General features: G+C 44.7%; 1 protein-coding gene across 9 annotated transcripts in view; it reads left to right on the plus strand.

Moving 5' to 3' along the window:
• The window catches only part of DNAJC6 (DnaJ heat shock protein family (Hsp40) member C6), a 214,234-nt gene that overhangs the window by 8,130 nt on the left and 190,297 nt on the right, over positions 1-15,807 (plus strand). For 4 of the 9 annotated variants that reach the window (XM_060206340.1, XM_060206344.1, XM_060206345.1 and 1 more), the window contains one exon: positions 1,516-1,620. The exons of 3 other annotated variants lie outside the window; for them this stretch is intronic. In XM_060206340.1, coding sequence (XP_060062323.1) covers positions 1,516-1,620 — 105 coding nt within the window. Of the gene's footprint in view, positions 1-1,515; positions 1,621-10,632; positions 10,792-15,807 lie in introns of those variants that run through there. 2 more of the 9 variants (XM_060206343.1, XM_060206348.1) reach the window with 1 other exon arrangement.

Genomic DNA, 15,807 nt, shown 5'->3' on the forward strand with positions numbered 1-15,807 from the left:
GGTGTTAGTGCACCGAGTAAAGCGCACATTGTGCTAAGAGCAAGGATCCTGGTTGGAGCCCCCTGGCTCCCCACTTGTAGGGAGGTTGATTTGCAAGCAGTGAAGCAGGTCTGCAGGTATTTATATTTCTCTCCCCCTCTCTGTCTTCCCTTCCTTTCTCAATTTCTCTCTGTACTGTCGTACAACAACAATAACAGCAACAGTAACAACAGTGGAAAAAAAAAAAAGCCTCCAGGAGCAGTGGATTCGCACTGAGCCCAGCAATAACCTTGGAGGCAAAAAAAAAAAAAAGGTTATTACATGTAAATACTAGTTTGCTAGTACCTGTGAAATAACCAATACTTCTCCTAAGCAGGAAAATTTCAGTGACTTACATACAATCTTTATGCCCTCTAACTTCTCCAAACACCTGTTTGCACACAAGTGTATGATTTTAGAGTAACTAGTTCTCCAAATTTGACCTCTGAGCCAGAAACATTAATATTAGCCAGAACCTGTTAGATGTGCAAATCATTGCCCCATCCTTCAGAGCAAAAGAAAAAAAAATCAGAAACTCTAGAAGTAGGTCCCAACAACCTGTGTCTTAAGGAGCCCTGCAGCAGTTCTGGTGGACAGATGCTAGACTGAGAACCACAAGCTTCGTGGGAAGACCCAGAGCAATACAGTCAGAAAATGTAGGGTTCTTATTGTTGTCACTATTTTGTGCTCTGCAGCACATGTGGATGGAGTCAGTTTTGTGTCTATTTGATACTGGTGAGCGGCCTCCAGAGCCTTGTTTTTTCCTCCATTTCTCTTTTCATTTAAAGACTGAGTAGGGGAGGGAGGGAGAGAGAGAGAGAGAGAGAGAGAGGAAGAGATAGAGGAGAGATACCTCAGCACTGCTTCAGCCTATGCATCTTCCCAGAGACCAGGCATGGTACTGGGGTTCTTTTTATTTTTACTATATTTATTTATTATCGGATAGAGACAGAGAGAAATTAAGAGGGGAAGAGGAGGAAGAGATAGATAGGGTAAGAGACAGAGAGACACCTGCAGCCCTGTTGTACCGCTCCTGAAGCTCTCTTTCCCTCTGCAGCTGGGGACCAGAGGCTTGAACCTGGGTCCTCACACACTGGGATGCATCATCATCTGACCCCTTGGGGTTCTAACTCAGACCTTGTTTAATGGGAGGGAGCACTCCTGGCTTAACTATGGGTAGTAAATCTCAGTTCTTCTATTTCCACTACGAGATGAATAAGATAGACCCCTCTGGGCTTTTGAAATCACCACCTTCACCACTTTGTTATGAGAAGGAAATGGCAGTAAGTGTTCTGGGGATGTTACATTGTAGCTGTGTGTCCCTTGACAAGTCACCTCTCCTCGCTGTGCCTCATTCTTCTCATCTAAAAGTAAGGAAAGACCGCAGTGAACACATTCCCAATGCTTATTCTCTACTGATTAGTCTCCTAAATCTGGGCATGCTTTTCATTTCATTTCATTCTTACAATAACCCTGTTTTATACTGTCTGTTTACAGGTGAGGAACATAAAAGCACAGAGACATTGTCACACATCCAAAGTCATATAACTGAATACTCTAGTACTCAGATTCAGGCAGTCTGCTGTGGGAGTTTTTACGTAGGTAAGGCTTAGCAAATAATATGTTCTCAAATTAATGTATGATTTTGATGATAAGAAAATTAACCACGGGGAGCTGGGCGGTGGACGCAGCGGGTTAAGCTCACATGGCAGAAAGCGTGTGGACCAGCGTAAGGATCCGGGTTTGAGCCCCTGGCTCCCCACCTGCAGGGGAGTCACTTCACAGGCAGTGAAGCAGGTCTGCAGGTGTCTATCTTTCTCTCCCTCTCAGTCTTCCCCTCCTCTCTCCATTTCTCTCTGTCCTATCCAACAACAATGACAGCAATAACAGCACCAACAATAACAACAAGATGATGAACAACAAGGGCAACAAAAGGGAAAAAAAAAAAAGAAAATTAACCAGGAGGCCAGATGGTGGCACACCTGGTTGAGTGCACGCGTTACCAAGCACTAGGACCCAGGTCCAAACCTCCAGTCTGCACCTGCAGGGGGAAAGCTTAAGTGTGTGGTGAAGCAGTGCTGCAGGTATCTCTCTGTTTCTTTCCTTCTCTTATCTCCCCCCTTCTCTCAACTTTTGGCTGTCTCTATCCGATAAACAAATAAATATAATAAAAAAAAATTAAGCAGCATACAGTAGAGTATTCCATATATCAATTCCTTTTCCTCTGTTCTGGCTTCAGGGTAGTTACTCAATTTTTAATTTTTTCTCCCACCAGAGTTATACCTGGGGCTTAGTGCCTGTATGATGATTCTACAACTCCTGGAGACCTTTTTTTTTTTTTCTTATTTATTTATTCTATGATACAGACAGGGAAAAATAGGGACATAGAGAGGGAAAGAGAAGAAAGAGTGACAGCTGCAGTGCTGTCTTGAAGCTGCCTTCCTGCAGGTGGGCACCAGAGGCTTCAATCTCCTGTGCTTCACCTGTTTACACCACGCACCCACCTCACCCCACCCCACCCCACCTCATCCCACTCCATTTTATTTTTTTATAATTTTTAAAATATTTATTTATTCCCTTTTGTTGCCCTTGTTTCTTTTTTATTGCTGTAGTTACTACTGTTGTCATCATTGTTGGATCGGACAGAGAGACATGAAGAGAGGAGGGGAAGACAGAGAGGGGGAGAGAAAGACAGACACCTGCAGACCTGCTTCACCGCCTGTGATGCAACTCCCCTGCAGGTGGGGAGCCGGAGGCTCGAATGGGGGTCCTTACGTGGGTCCCTGTGCTTTGCGCCACCTGCACTTAACCCGCTGTGCTACCGCCGGACTCTCCACTCCACTTTTTTTTTTAATACTTTTTTTAGTATTTATTTATTTATTATTGGATAGAGACAGAGAAATTGAGAGGAGAGGGGGAGATAGAGATGGAAAGAGACAGAGAGACACCTGCAGCCTTACTTGACCACTCATGACGCTTTCTCCCTGCAGGTGGGGACCAGAGGCTTGAACCTAGGTCCTTGCACACTGTAATATGTGCATTTAACCAGCTGTGTCACTGCCTGACCCCCACTTTTTTTTAATGCCACACACCTCTTCTGGGGTTAGCCTTCCTCATAACTATGCATCCTCCTCACCTTCAGTGAGCAGTTCCTATCTACAGTTCACCTCATGTATAAGCATTTGGATGTTCTGAGCAAACCAGAGTCTGGACTGGGTGGACACCACTGTCCTTCCCCCCCCCCCCCAGCACATTTGGGGAATCAATTATTAACCTCGAAGAGCTCCAGAAATGTCATTGAAAGACAATTAGGCCTGCCTATTTCAGGACACCCTCCAGTCTTCTCCTAATTTACCCATCCAGTCATCAAGAAACACAACACCTCAGAAAGTTCCAAAGGGCTGTCGAAAGCTTAAATTGCTCATTTTTTTTTTTCTTCAGAGTAAAATTTATAGCTGGTGAGTTTAACTCATCACAGTGCAGGTTTTTTATTTTTTCTTTTGTTTTCTTAGGACAATCAGAGGCCTTATTCTCTTTCAATTCAGCAGTCTCATTATTCTTAGAAATACTTTTCCGTTCTGCTCTCAAGATGGCCTCCCTCGCTGAACATGACTCATCAGTCTAGTGATTCAGAGGTGGCATCTAGCAAGACAAGGGCTGTGCAGAGCCGTGAAGGGACTTGTGGCCAGCGGAGCCTGCCTGATGCTCTCCTTACATTCTTATATTTCTTTCGGAGTCTTTTCTTTACAGAATGCAATGTTGGATTAGAGGTATATAATACATTTTATATTACATATAATAGATCTGGTTACTGAGAGAGAGGTCAATTTCTTTCTTTTTAAAAATATTTATTTATTTATTCCCTTTTGTTGCCCTTGTTGTTATAGTTATTGATGTCATCATTGTTGGACAGGACAGAGAGAAATGGAGAGAGGAGGGGAAGGCAGAGAGGGGGAGAGAAAGATAGACACCTGCAGACCTGCTTCACCACTTGTGAAGTGACTGATCCCCCTTCTAGGTGGGGAGCCGGGGGCTCGAACCAGGATCCTTATGTTGGGCCTTGTGCTTTGTGCCACGTGCACTTAACCTGCTGCGCTACCGCCCGACTCCTGTTGATTTCTCATAATGGTTGTTTACAGTGGTCCTTGCTCCCAGTTTATGTCACGTTTAGGTCTGGCCAAGACACTGCTTTGTTTTGGAAAGCTCCATTTCCCCCCCACCCCTCCCATCCCTGTCTCTCAGATGAGTGTGACCTCAGGGCTTATTGTCAGGCAGCAACAAAGCATCTGAGAATTTACCTGACCCCGTTTGGAATGGTCAGACTCAGGAGATCTAAGGTTTCTGTAATTACGATATGAAGGACCGGGTATGTGTCAGTGGCTCAGTGATGGAGTACTAGTGTGAGACCTTGGGCATGGTGCACAGTACTTAAAACAAAACAAAAATCAGACATGTGGGGAAAAAATGGTGTATATAATATTGGGAGGCAGAGGAGAAGCTCTTTTTTTTTTTTTTTTTTTCCTCCAGGGTTATTGCTGGGCTCGGTGCCTGCACCATGAATCCACCGCTCCTGGAGGCCATTTTTTCCCCCTTTTGTTGCCCTTGTTGTTGTAGCCTCGTTTTGGTTATTATTATTGCCATTGTTGATGTTGTTCGTTGTTGGATAGGACAGAGAGAAATGGAAAGAGGAGGGGAAGACAGAGAGGGAGAGAAAGATAGACACCTGCAGACCTCCTTCACCACCTGTGAAGTGACTCCCCTGCAGGTGGGGAGCCGGGGCCTCAAACCAGGATCCTTATGCCGGTCCCTGCGCTTTGCGCCACCTGCGCTTAACCCACTGAGCTACCGCCCGACTCCCTACGTTGTGCATCTTATAATAACTCTGGAAGCTAAATATCCTCATAAATAATTTTATGAGGATATTTAGACTCAGGGATAAAGCTGACCCAGATCACAAGGGAGTAATGTGAATCTTACTGTATTTATAAAGCCCTGACTTAGTGTGTCAGGCCGCATACCATGTACTTCATGTTCATTAACTCATCAGAGCCTAACCCAGCTGTGAGCGGCGGTTACCATTATTATTTTCATCTTATACATCAGGAAATGACCGAGAAGTTGAATTACGTGTCCCGGTTTACTTTAAGGGCATAGAAATGGTAGAGCCCATGTTTGAACCAGCCTCTTCTGCTTTAGACCTTCCTAGCCTACTATTCAAGCCCAGGCCTTGTCATTCCTCTGCTTATTATTTTTTTATTTATAAATAGGAAACACTGACAAAACCGTAGGATAAGACGGGGTACAGCTCCACACAATTCCCACCACCAGAACTCTGTATCCCATACCCTCCCCTGATAGATTTCCTATTCTTTATCCCTCTGGGAGTATACTCCTCTGCTTATTTAATGTTTGGGTGAATCTTCTAAAAACCTCTGTCTGCCCAGGAGGTGGCACAGTTGATAAAGTGTAAGACTTGCAAGTATAAGGTCCAGATTTTGACTCACGGCATTGTATTCATCAGTGTGGTGCTCTATCCCTCCCTGCTTTAATAAATATATTTTTTTAAAGTAAGAGATATCAGGGGCCAGGCAGTGGCACACCTGGGTCAGTGCACACATTACAGTACTCAAGGACCCGAGTTCAAGTCCCTGGTCCCCACCTGCAGGGGGAAAGCTTCATGAACAGTAAAGCAGAGCTGCAGGTCTCTCTCTCTGTCTCTTTTCTTCTCTATCTCCCCCTCCCTTCTCAATTTCTCTCTATCTCTATCAAATAAATAAATAAAAAATTTAAAAGGTAAAGAGATAACAATTTAAAAAAATCTCTTGTCCTGAGACCACAAACCCCTTGAGAACAGAAAATGCCTTGTTTGCCACTGGATCAATGGCTTCTTACCAGCTACTTCTCTTACCCCTCCAGGATTCTAAAATTACTACTACTGGGTTCATTTTTGCTTCTTCGAATTTGTCTTGGAGAGATAGATGCCCATTCCTTTCTTTTTCACTGAAACTTTTTCTTGGTTCCTTTATGGGGCTTAATGGTTTATAGTACAGTTACTGACACATGGGTCCAATTTTTCATCTCCCATCAGTAGGTGTCTACAAAATGCTCTCACTTCCAGCGTTGGTGCATTTCCATCACCACTCACCAGGACATGCACCAGGACACCCAGTGCACTCCCTTCAGTTCTTCCCCACAGGCCTTTGCTCTGCACCAACATACCACATCCAGTCCAGGCTTCATCACTTTGTGTTTCCTCTTTCTGTCCCTGTTTCTTAAGTCTGACCTATGATATAAGGGGCCGGGCGGCAGCGTAGCCGGTTGGGTTAAGCGCACATGGCGCAAAGCTCAAGGACTGGCTTAAGGATCCCGGTTCGAGCCCCCGGCTCCCCACCTACAGGGGAGTCGCTTCACAGGTGGTGAAGCAGGTCTGCAGGTGTCTATCTTTCTCTTCTCCCTCTCGGTCTTTCCCTCCTCTCTCCGTTTCTCTGTGTCTTGTCCAACAACAGAATAACAACAGTGGCAACAAAATGGAAAAAATGGCTGCGAGGAGCCCTGGATTCATGGTGCAGGCACCGAGCCCCAGCGTTAACCCTGGAGGCAAAAATAAATAAATAAATAAATAAATAAGCAGTCAGATCTAAGGCATTGGGTGGTGGTGGTGCACCTGGCTGTGGACACATGCTACCATGTTTAAGGGTCTGGGTTTAACCCCCCTACTCCCCATCTGCAGGGCAGAAATGTCATGAACAGTGAAGCAGTGTTACAGGTGACTGTCTTTCTCCCTAGCTCCTTCTCTTGTCTTGATTTCTTTCTGTCCTATCAAATAAAGCAACAAAATTGAAAAAAAAAATTCAACTTAAAAAGTAAGATATGTACATCTCTATATCTATATCTACATCTATATCTCTATAATGACTTTCTTTTTTTGAATATTTATTTATTCAGTTTTGTTGCCCTTGTTGTTTTATTGTTGTAGTTATTATTGTTGTTGATGTCATCGATGTTGGATAGGACAGACAGAAATGGAGAGAGGAGAGTAAGACAGAGAGGGGGAGAGAAAGACAGACACCTGCAGACCTGCTTTACCACCTGTGAAGCGACTCTCCTGCAGGTGGGGAGCCGGGGGCTTGAACTGGGATCTTTACACTGGTCCTTGCGCTTTGTGCCATGTGTGCTTAACCCTCCGCGCTACCGCCTGACTCCCTATAATGACTTTCTTATCCAATCATCTGTTGTCAGGTAGATGCCTATTAATTGGATGATTTATGAACCAACATGACTCTTTTGGTGTTAACTGGATTCTAATGAAGTCAGACGATCCTCTTTGGTCTCCACATTTTTTTTTTAAAGTAGCATGAAGAAGGGGCCGGATGTTGGAGCACCGGGTTAAGCTCACATAGTACGAAGTGCAAGGACTGGTGCAAGGATCCCTGTTCAAGCCCCTTGCTCCTCACCTGCAGAGGGGATGCTTCACAAAGTGGTGAAGCAGATCTGCAGGTTTCTAGCTCTCTCTTTTGCTCTGTATCTCCTCTCTTCTCTCAATTTTTCTCTGTCCTATCCAATAAAAATGGAAAAAATGGCTGCCAGGAGCAGTGGATTCATAGTGCAGGCCCAGAGCCCAGCGATAACCATGGAGGTGAGAGAGAGAGAGAAAGAAAGAGGGGCATAAAGATATAATAATCGGGAGTCGGGCGGTAGTGCAGCGGGTTAAGCACATGTGGCGCAAAGCGCAAGGACCGGCGTAAGGATCCCGGTTTGAGCCCCCGGCTCCCCACCTGCAGGGGAGTCGCTTCACAGGCGGTGAAGCAGGTCTGCAGGTGTCTGTCTTTCTCTCCCCACCCCGTCTGTCTTCCCCTCCTCTCTCCATTTCTCTCTGTCCTATCCAACAATGATGACATCAATAACAACAGCAATAATTATATCAACAATAAGAAACAAGGGAAACAAAAGGGAATACATTTTTTTAAAAATATAATAACCATGGCCTTAAGCCCTTGGTTCCCACCTGCAGAGCGAAAAGCTACATGAGCAGAGGAGCAGTTCTGCAGGTGTCTGTCTCTTCTATCTTTTTTGCCCCCTCTAATTTTTTCTGTTTCTGTTAAAAAAGAGAGAAGGAAAGAAAGAATAAAGGAAAATGGCCAGGAAAATGGAAGCAGTGAGTCCAGACACTGAGCTCCGTGATAACCCCAGTGGCAAGATACGCTCATTTTTTCTTTTAATTTTTATTTATAAAAAGGAAACATTGACAAAAATCATAAGATAAGAGGGGTACAACTCCACACAATTCCCACCACCAGAACTCCATATCCCATCCCCTCCCCTGATAGCTTTCCTAGTCTTTATCCCTCTGGGAGTATGGACCCAGGGTCATTGTGAGGTGCAGAAGGTGGAAGGTCTGGCTTCTGTAATTGCTTCCACGCTGAACATGGGTGTTGGCAGGTGGATCCATACTCCCAGCCTGTCTCTCTCTTTCACTAGTGGGGCAGGGCTCTGGGGAAGTGGGGCTCCAGGACACATAGGTGGGGTCGTCTGTCCAGGGAAGTCCGGTTGGCATCATGGTAGCTTCTGGAACCTGGTGGCTTAAAGAAGAGTTAACATATAAAGACAAACAAGTTGTTGACTCATCATGAACCTAAAGGCTGGAATAGAGCAGATGAAGAGTTGAGGGTGTCCGATTTGTAGATAGTTAGTAGGCCTATTTTAGTTATATTTCAAAGATACACTGATTTCACCACTGAGGAAAATTGAGGGGGCTGGGACCAAATACTCAAATCTTCCCAAAACCTTTAGGGAAAGTTTGAAATGTGGTAATTAGGTATCAACTCAAGAATCCCCAGTGACCACCTGAGTTTTCACTCTACAGCTGCCACAGACGCTTGGGCTGCAGTAATGAGATGGTGAACGTCTGTGATTCATTCTCTTAAGTGTGTTCAAGCACGATGAAAATTACACCTTTCCTTTATCTTGAGGGTAGTTTACAAAACACATCATCTGTTCTTCCTTTTGATCTTCTGAAGAGCCTGGTGCATACACAGGGCAGGTATGATTATTCCTACTTTATAGAGGAGGAAGTCAATGTCACCAGTCAGTTGTTAATAGTGGTAGAGACGGGTCTTTAATCCTGATAATTTAGTCCATGCTCCAGTGAATTTTCTTGTTGCTCCTCTCCTAGCTACAAAGTGCCCTGGATTGGGTCAGTTAGTTTTGCTGGATATTAGTTTACTAAGCTGTATAATTGGTCACCTTCCCCCCCACACCCCCAACTCCACTACCATAAGTGAATGCACTTGGAGCAGAGGAGACTGAGAGCTACCTGGTTAAAGAAAGAAAGAAAGAAAAGGAGGTCAGGCAGTAGTGCAGTGGGTTATGCGCACATGGTGTAAAATACAAAGACCAACCTTAAATCCGGGTTTGAGCCCCCGGCTCCCCACCTGCAAGGGAGTCGCCTCACAAGCAGTGAAGTAGGTCTGCAGGTGTCTATCTTTCTCTCCCCCTCTCTTGTCTTCCCCTTCCTTTCTTGATTTCTCTCTGTCCTATCCAACAACAATGATAGCAATAACAGTAGTAACAGCAACGATAAACAAGGGCAACAAAAGGGAAAAATGGTCTCTGGGAGCAGTGGATTCATAATGCAGGTACAATAACATAATCCTGCAGGCAAAAAAAAAAAAAGAAAAGAAAGAAAAATCTGAAATGAAGATATTTGGGAGGATCTCTAATAACCCACTTTCCTTAAATACATTAAGTATCACCTTCCCTAACCAAAATGGCATCTCCAGTAGGTATCTTGTCACCAGGCTTTTGTTTTTTTTTATAGCATTCATGGCTTTTCATTACAGGTTTATATTTCCTTCTTAACTGCCATACTGAATTGATGCAGCAGAATGTAACAGAGATTCAGTCTGTTTTCTGGACTCTGGACTTCTGACAGGTAGAATAGTGTCTAGTACACACTCTATTTTTGAGTGAGCACATGAATCTGAGCTATGTAGTGTCTGAAGGCAAGATGGAATTGTGTGAGTGGAGGGTATTCTTGCCTCTTCCCTGTCCTCTAAAAGAGGTGTCCCAAGGTCTGGTTTCCTCCTACTCATTTCACTTACGTCTCCTTGAGTGGATACACCTATGCCGGGGCGAAAGGGTCCAGTACCTTGCATCCATGCAGTGACCCCAGGTACCTTGCTGTGTGCATGTGTATTGTGACAGCCTGTCCCGCCCCTTTCTCTCTGTATCTTAACACTGAGACTTAGAGTCTGGTCTAGAGTAAGAGAAATATTTCTTAAATGAATGGATACATGGTGGTGGGGGGAGGGGCAGCCAGCCACTGGACTTTTGAACCCCTCACCAAAGTTGAGGTCTCCATCTGAAAGTCAAGCTGACTTCTGGTACTGAGATTAGGCCTCGCAATTTCAGTCAGCTGTCTTCAGAAACACTAAACAACCGGTTCCTTAATCTCAGGGAAACCAAGCCAAGGCAAGGCAAGCAGAGGCTCCAGATCCCGTTCCATGCCGTGTTTTGGAATTTCTGTTTACGTCTGCCCTCCCCATCTTTTCCGTTCCGGCATAAGCAAAATTATAACCCTGGTGCACGGACTTGCATGCAATTACCGAAGTCTCAGTGCTCCTCCGTTGAGGGACTTCGACCCCCCCCCTTCCCCCGACCGCTGACTGTCTGTGGATGACAAATCAAAAGTCAGGGTTGCAGAATCAGCCGGACTTTTCCTGCTCATTTGCAGCAGAGGGAGGAAGGAAAGAATGAGAGATTCTGAAAATAAAGGTAAGGGGCTGACTGCAGAGGGGAGGTTAAGGGATGTTAGTGATGAAATGACACTCCGCAGACATATTTAGTTTGCCTTCAGGCTAATTTTGAAATTACTGTGCATATATATATATATATATAAAATTTTAAAATTCTAGTTATATAATAAACATGACTTTTTAAAAAATGACTGGCTTCTGGATTGCAAACACTATGTCATTCAGTTTTCTATTTTCGTCCTACTAAATATAACATAATTTCTGCAGTCTTCATTTACTCTTGACTCAGAAACACATAATTTCCTTTTCACGGAATGCCTTAAAATAGTTCTCAGAATTTTGGTATGTTCACTATAGGTAATTAACATGTAGGCTTTTTTTTTTTCCTTTCTTCTTAATTGTTAGTAGGAAATATTTTGATCTTAATACAGTTTTGGTTCCCAAACAAGAAAAAAAAAACACAAAAAACAAACCTCGACTGAAAATCCCTTAATGAGCATTAATCTTTTTACGAAGGACCCCTGGGTAACCGGCCCCGACCTTCAGAACTGCTATCCTGGGAGACACACAGAAGCAAATGTCCCCACCCCGCCGGCCTCCACCCCCTGGAGTGCTCTGTATATTTACCCCCCCCCCCCCATCTCTCAATGCCATTGGAGACCCCAAACAAACAAACAAAAAACTCAGGCCAGGAAAGGGCTCACTGAAAACCAGGCAACCTAATTTTTTTTTTTTTTAAGTTCAACATCAAGGATTCTCAGGTTTGAATTGACAAGGCTCCTTTCTGCCGCAGTTAGTGGGGAGGAGCGATTGACCGGGGGAGGGGGGTTCTCTGGAGGTGACACGTGCGTGGGGGGGCGGGGGGCAGGGGGGAAGCCCTGGCTGCCTGCGCTGGACCTGCTCCTGGGCGGCCTGCGGGGGCGGCGTATGTTGGGGGTGAAGGGGGGTGCGCACTGCACCTGCCGGGCCCCGGGCTTCCTGAAGGCTGGGGCAAAGAGCACCCCACAGCCTCACCACGCCTTTTGGGGCTTCCGCACCCCCTTCTATTCCAGCACCTCGCACTATTCTTGCTCGGAGTTGCTGCATAGCGATCTGCACGCCACCCTCTCTGCCCCCACCCTGCGCGCTCTGCGTGAAGGAGGCCCCGTGTCCTCTGCCTTTGGGCGGTTGGGTTTGGGGGTGCTGGCAGAGGAGGGCCTCTGGGTCGTGCAGGGAGGAGTTGTTTAGCTCCTAGGTATGATGACACAGGCCCCAAGCATTTTCCTTGGCGCGCAGCGCCACCCGGCTTGGCCTGCTTTAAACCAGTCACCAGGAGTTAAGTCACGCAATTCTGGCTTCTTCTGAGATTAATACCTTATGATGGACAGTTAATTAGGCTCACGGCACATTGAAAAGAAAAGAAAGAGAGTGGGAGAGAAAGGAGGGAAGACAACCCCCTTTCCTAGTTAAGCCTGATGCCAGAGGAAAGATTGTTATTTTAAGCTACCCAACTGTGATACAAGCTTTTAAGTGATGCTGCTTGCTTGGGAGTAATGGAGCCTTGAGAAGGGGGGAGGTAGCTCGTGGTGGTGGTGGTATTAACACCTGACGGATCATTCACACCCATGTAGTAATCCATGAGAATTTGATGTTTAAATTTCAAGCAGCTTTAGCAACTGTATACGGACCCTGCTAAAACAGAGAGAGGACCTGTCCATGGCTTGCAGCCTTTCATGGAAAAATAAAACCTGTATATATGTGCAAGTCAAAGTACTTGAAATGATTTCAAGGAGTATATTGACTTTTCCTGGGTCTCTTTCAGTGACTCGAAAAAGGGGTTCTGGAAAGAAAATTTTTTAAAAATGTGGGAATTGGGAGGTAGTGCAGCGGGTTAAGCGCACGTGGTGCAAAGTGCAAGGACCATGGTGCAAAGTGCAAGTACCAGCCGATGTAAGGATCCTGGTTCTAGCCCCCAGCTCCCCACCTGCAGGGGAGTCGCTTCACAGGCGGTGAAACAAATCTGCAGATGTCTTTCTCTCCCCCTCTCTGTCTTCCCCTCCTCTCTCCATTTCTCTGTCCTATTCAACGACGACGACATCAATAACAACAACAACAACAATAATGACAACAAAAAGGAAATAAATATCAAAAAGCTGCACAAAAAAGACATTAAAATGCATATTTGCCATGTCATGCTAGACTACAGGCATGATTTAGGAGAAGTTCCGACTGCTGGAATTCGAGGCTCAGGAGGGGGAGGAGGTCAGTATTCATCAGTGGTGGGAACTGGAACTCCGGTTTCTCGTGTCAGCGTGTTTTAAACGTCAAATTCCCAGACATTGCTTGACGGTAGTTGGTATTTAATATTTCCAAAGCTTCACTTTTGTAGTGGAAAAAGAGTCACTGGGTGCGACAGTTAAGTTAGGATGTCACTTAGACTGCCTGATTTCTCAGTGACCTGGGGACAAGACCTTATGTTTATTTGGGTCTCAGTTTCTCTCTAAAATGGAGACATGCTAGTTTAGATAAAAAAATATATATCCTTTAAAAAAAACAGTTTAATGCGTCCCAAAGAAATTTTGGAAGGATGAAATAGAATAGAAAAATGCCACAAGCCATCACACATAATTAAGGTTAAACATCGTTTCCTCAAAGCTATATTTTAGATACTTATTTTTGTTTATGCATGTAGCTGTGGGCAGGATTGGTGTCAGTACTGGTGTTTCTTAATCTGAATCCCAGTTGAAAAACACTGAAAATAAACCATAGCTTCTTGGTTTTCAAGGAGGCCGTTAAGTGCAGTTTTATGTGGAAGAACATTTTCATATCTATAGGAAGAGAGTGTCAGTGGTTTTCTTTTCTTTGTTTTTTTTTTTATACATATGTATTTTCTTTCTTATTTATTCCCTTTTGTTGCCCTTGTTGTTTCATTGTTGTAGTTATCATTGTTGTTGTCGTTGTTAGGACAGAGAGAAATGGAGAGAGGAGGGGAAGACAGAGAGAGGGAAAGAAAGACAGACACCTGCAGACCTGCTTCACCGTCTGTGAAGCGAATCCCCTGCAGGTGGAGGGCCAGGGGCTCGAATTGGGATCCTGATTCCTGTCCTTGGCGCTTTGCGCCACATGTGCTTAACCCGATGCGCTGCCGCCCGACTCCCTTCTTCATATTTTCAAAGCGGCCTAAGACTCTAAGTAGGTCATGAGCATTGTATTTGCCCCAAACCCTTTGTAAATAGTTGGGTTTTTGGAAAAGTCATAACAACAACAACAAGAACAACAACAACAACAACAAAAGAAAAGTCATGACACATTTTCACATAGAAAAACATAGAGAAATACATCATGACTTTTCTGACAACCCAGTACTTTCCTAGTGATCCAAGAATTGACTGATGGCTGGGAGCTGAGTATGGAAACCAACTGAATGTGTGATGTGAGGTCGTGTATTTGAGTGTATGTGTATGTGCTTGCGCATATAACCTGAGGATAAGGTATGTCTGTGGTATCCAGACCATGAGAGCTACTTGTAGCTTTCAAGGTACTTCTTGGTGACATGTATATGAAATATAAATATCCTAAAAGTTAAAAGAGCCTGTGTATATGGGTACCACTGAAAATGTATTAGAGCATTGGGAATGACTTTGAAATGGACTCTCCTTGCAAACTGTAGATGGGAAGTGAGAACTAAGTAATTTTTATTTATTTATTTATTTATTTTTAAAATTTTTTATTTAAGAAAGGAGTAATGAACAAAAACATAAGGTAGGAGGGGTACAACTCCACAACATTCCCACCACCCAATCTCCATAACCCACCCCCTCCCATGATAGCTTTCCCATTCTCTATCCCTCTGGGAGCATGGACCCAGGGTTGTTGAGGGTTGTAGAAGGTAGAAGGTCTGGCTTCTGTAATTGCTTCCCCGCTGAACATGGGCGTTGACTGGTCGGTCCATATTCCCAGTCTGCCTCTCTCTTTCCCTAGTAAGGTGTGTCTCTGGGGAAGCTGCGCTCCAGGACACATTGGTGGGGTCTTCAATCCAGGGAAGCCTGGCCAGCATCCTGGTGGCATCTGGAACCTGGTGATTGAAAAGAGAGTTAACATACGAAGCCAAACAATTTGTTGAGCAATCATGGATCCCAAGCTTGGAATAGTGGAGAGGAAGTGTTAGGGAGGTACTCACTGCAAACTCTAGTGTACTTCTGCTTTCAGGTATATATTTTGCAGTAGTTTATGGATACGTGTGCACATAAGCTCTCTCTCACAGAAACTGGTGTATATCTCGGTTATGGGACTTTGTTAGAAAGTGAACTACCTGAGATGAAATTAGAGTGTACTATAAAAGGAAAGGTCTCACCCGAGTAATGAAGCTGAAGGGTTGTCATTCCACACGTGAAGTCTCTGGACATAGTCTGAGGTGAAGCATGTTGAGGTGGCAATCGTTGCGTTGGTTAGGTTGTGATCGGCGGATGCAATATTATTTGGTTTGGATTGCTAAGTAATTTTTAAAAGGTTGAGTGAGCAAAAAGCCATTTTGACAGGAAGAAACTGAATTTTTAAATGATTTATCTTACCGTTTGTTGCCCTTGTTGTTTTGTTGTTTTTGTCGTTATTGATGATGTCATTGCTGTTGGATTGGACAGAGAGGAATGGAGAGAGGAGGAAAAGACAGGGGGGAGAAAAAGATAGATGTCTGCAGACATCTTGCTTCACCGTCTATGAAGCGACTCGACTCCCCTGCAGGTGGGGAGCCAGGGCTCGAACGGGATCCTTAAGCCAGTCCTTGTGCTTCGTGCCACCTGCTCTGAACCTGCTGTGCTACCGCCCAACCCCCCAAAACTGAATTTTTAGGAGCCATCATCACATGACTCAGTAAAAGTTGAATTGTGATTGAATACAGGCCTTTCTTTTTTTGATTTTTATATCTGTTACTTGATAAGACAGAGAGAGATTGAGCGATGTGAGAAGACAGAGGGAAAGAGTGGGCCAGGCAATGGCCCACCTGGCTAAGCACACACATGACAGTGTGCAAGAACCCAGGTTCAAGCCCCCGGTCCTC

Source organism: Erinaceus europaeus, chromosome 13 (assembly GCF_950295315.1).
Source record: "Erinaceus europaeus chromosome 13, mEriEur2.1, whole genome shotgun sequence".
Taxonomy (NCBI): Eukaryota; Metazoa; Chordata; class Mammalia; order Eulipotyphla; family Erinaceidae; genus Erinaceus; species Erinaceus europaeus.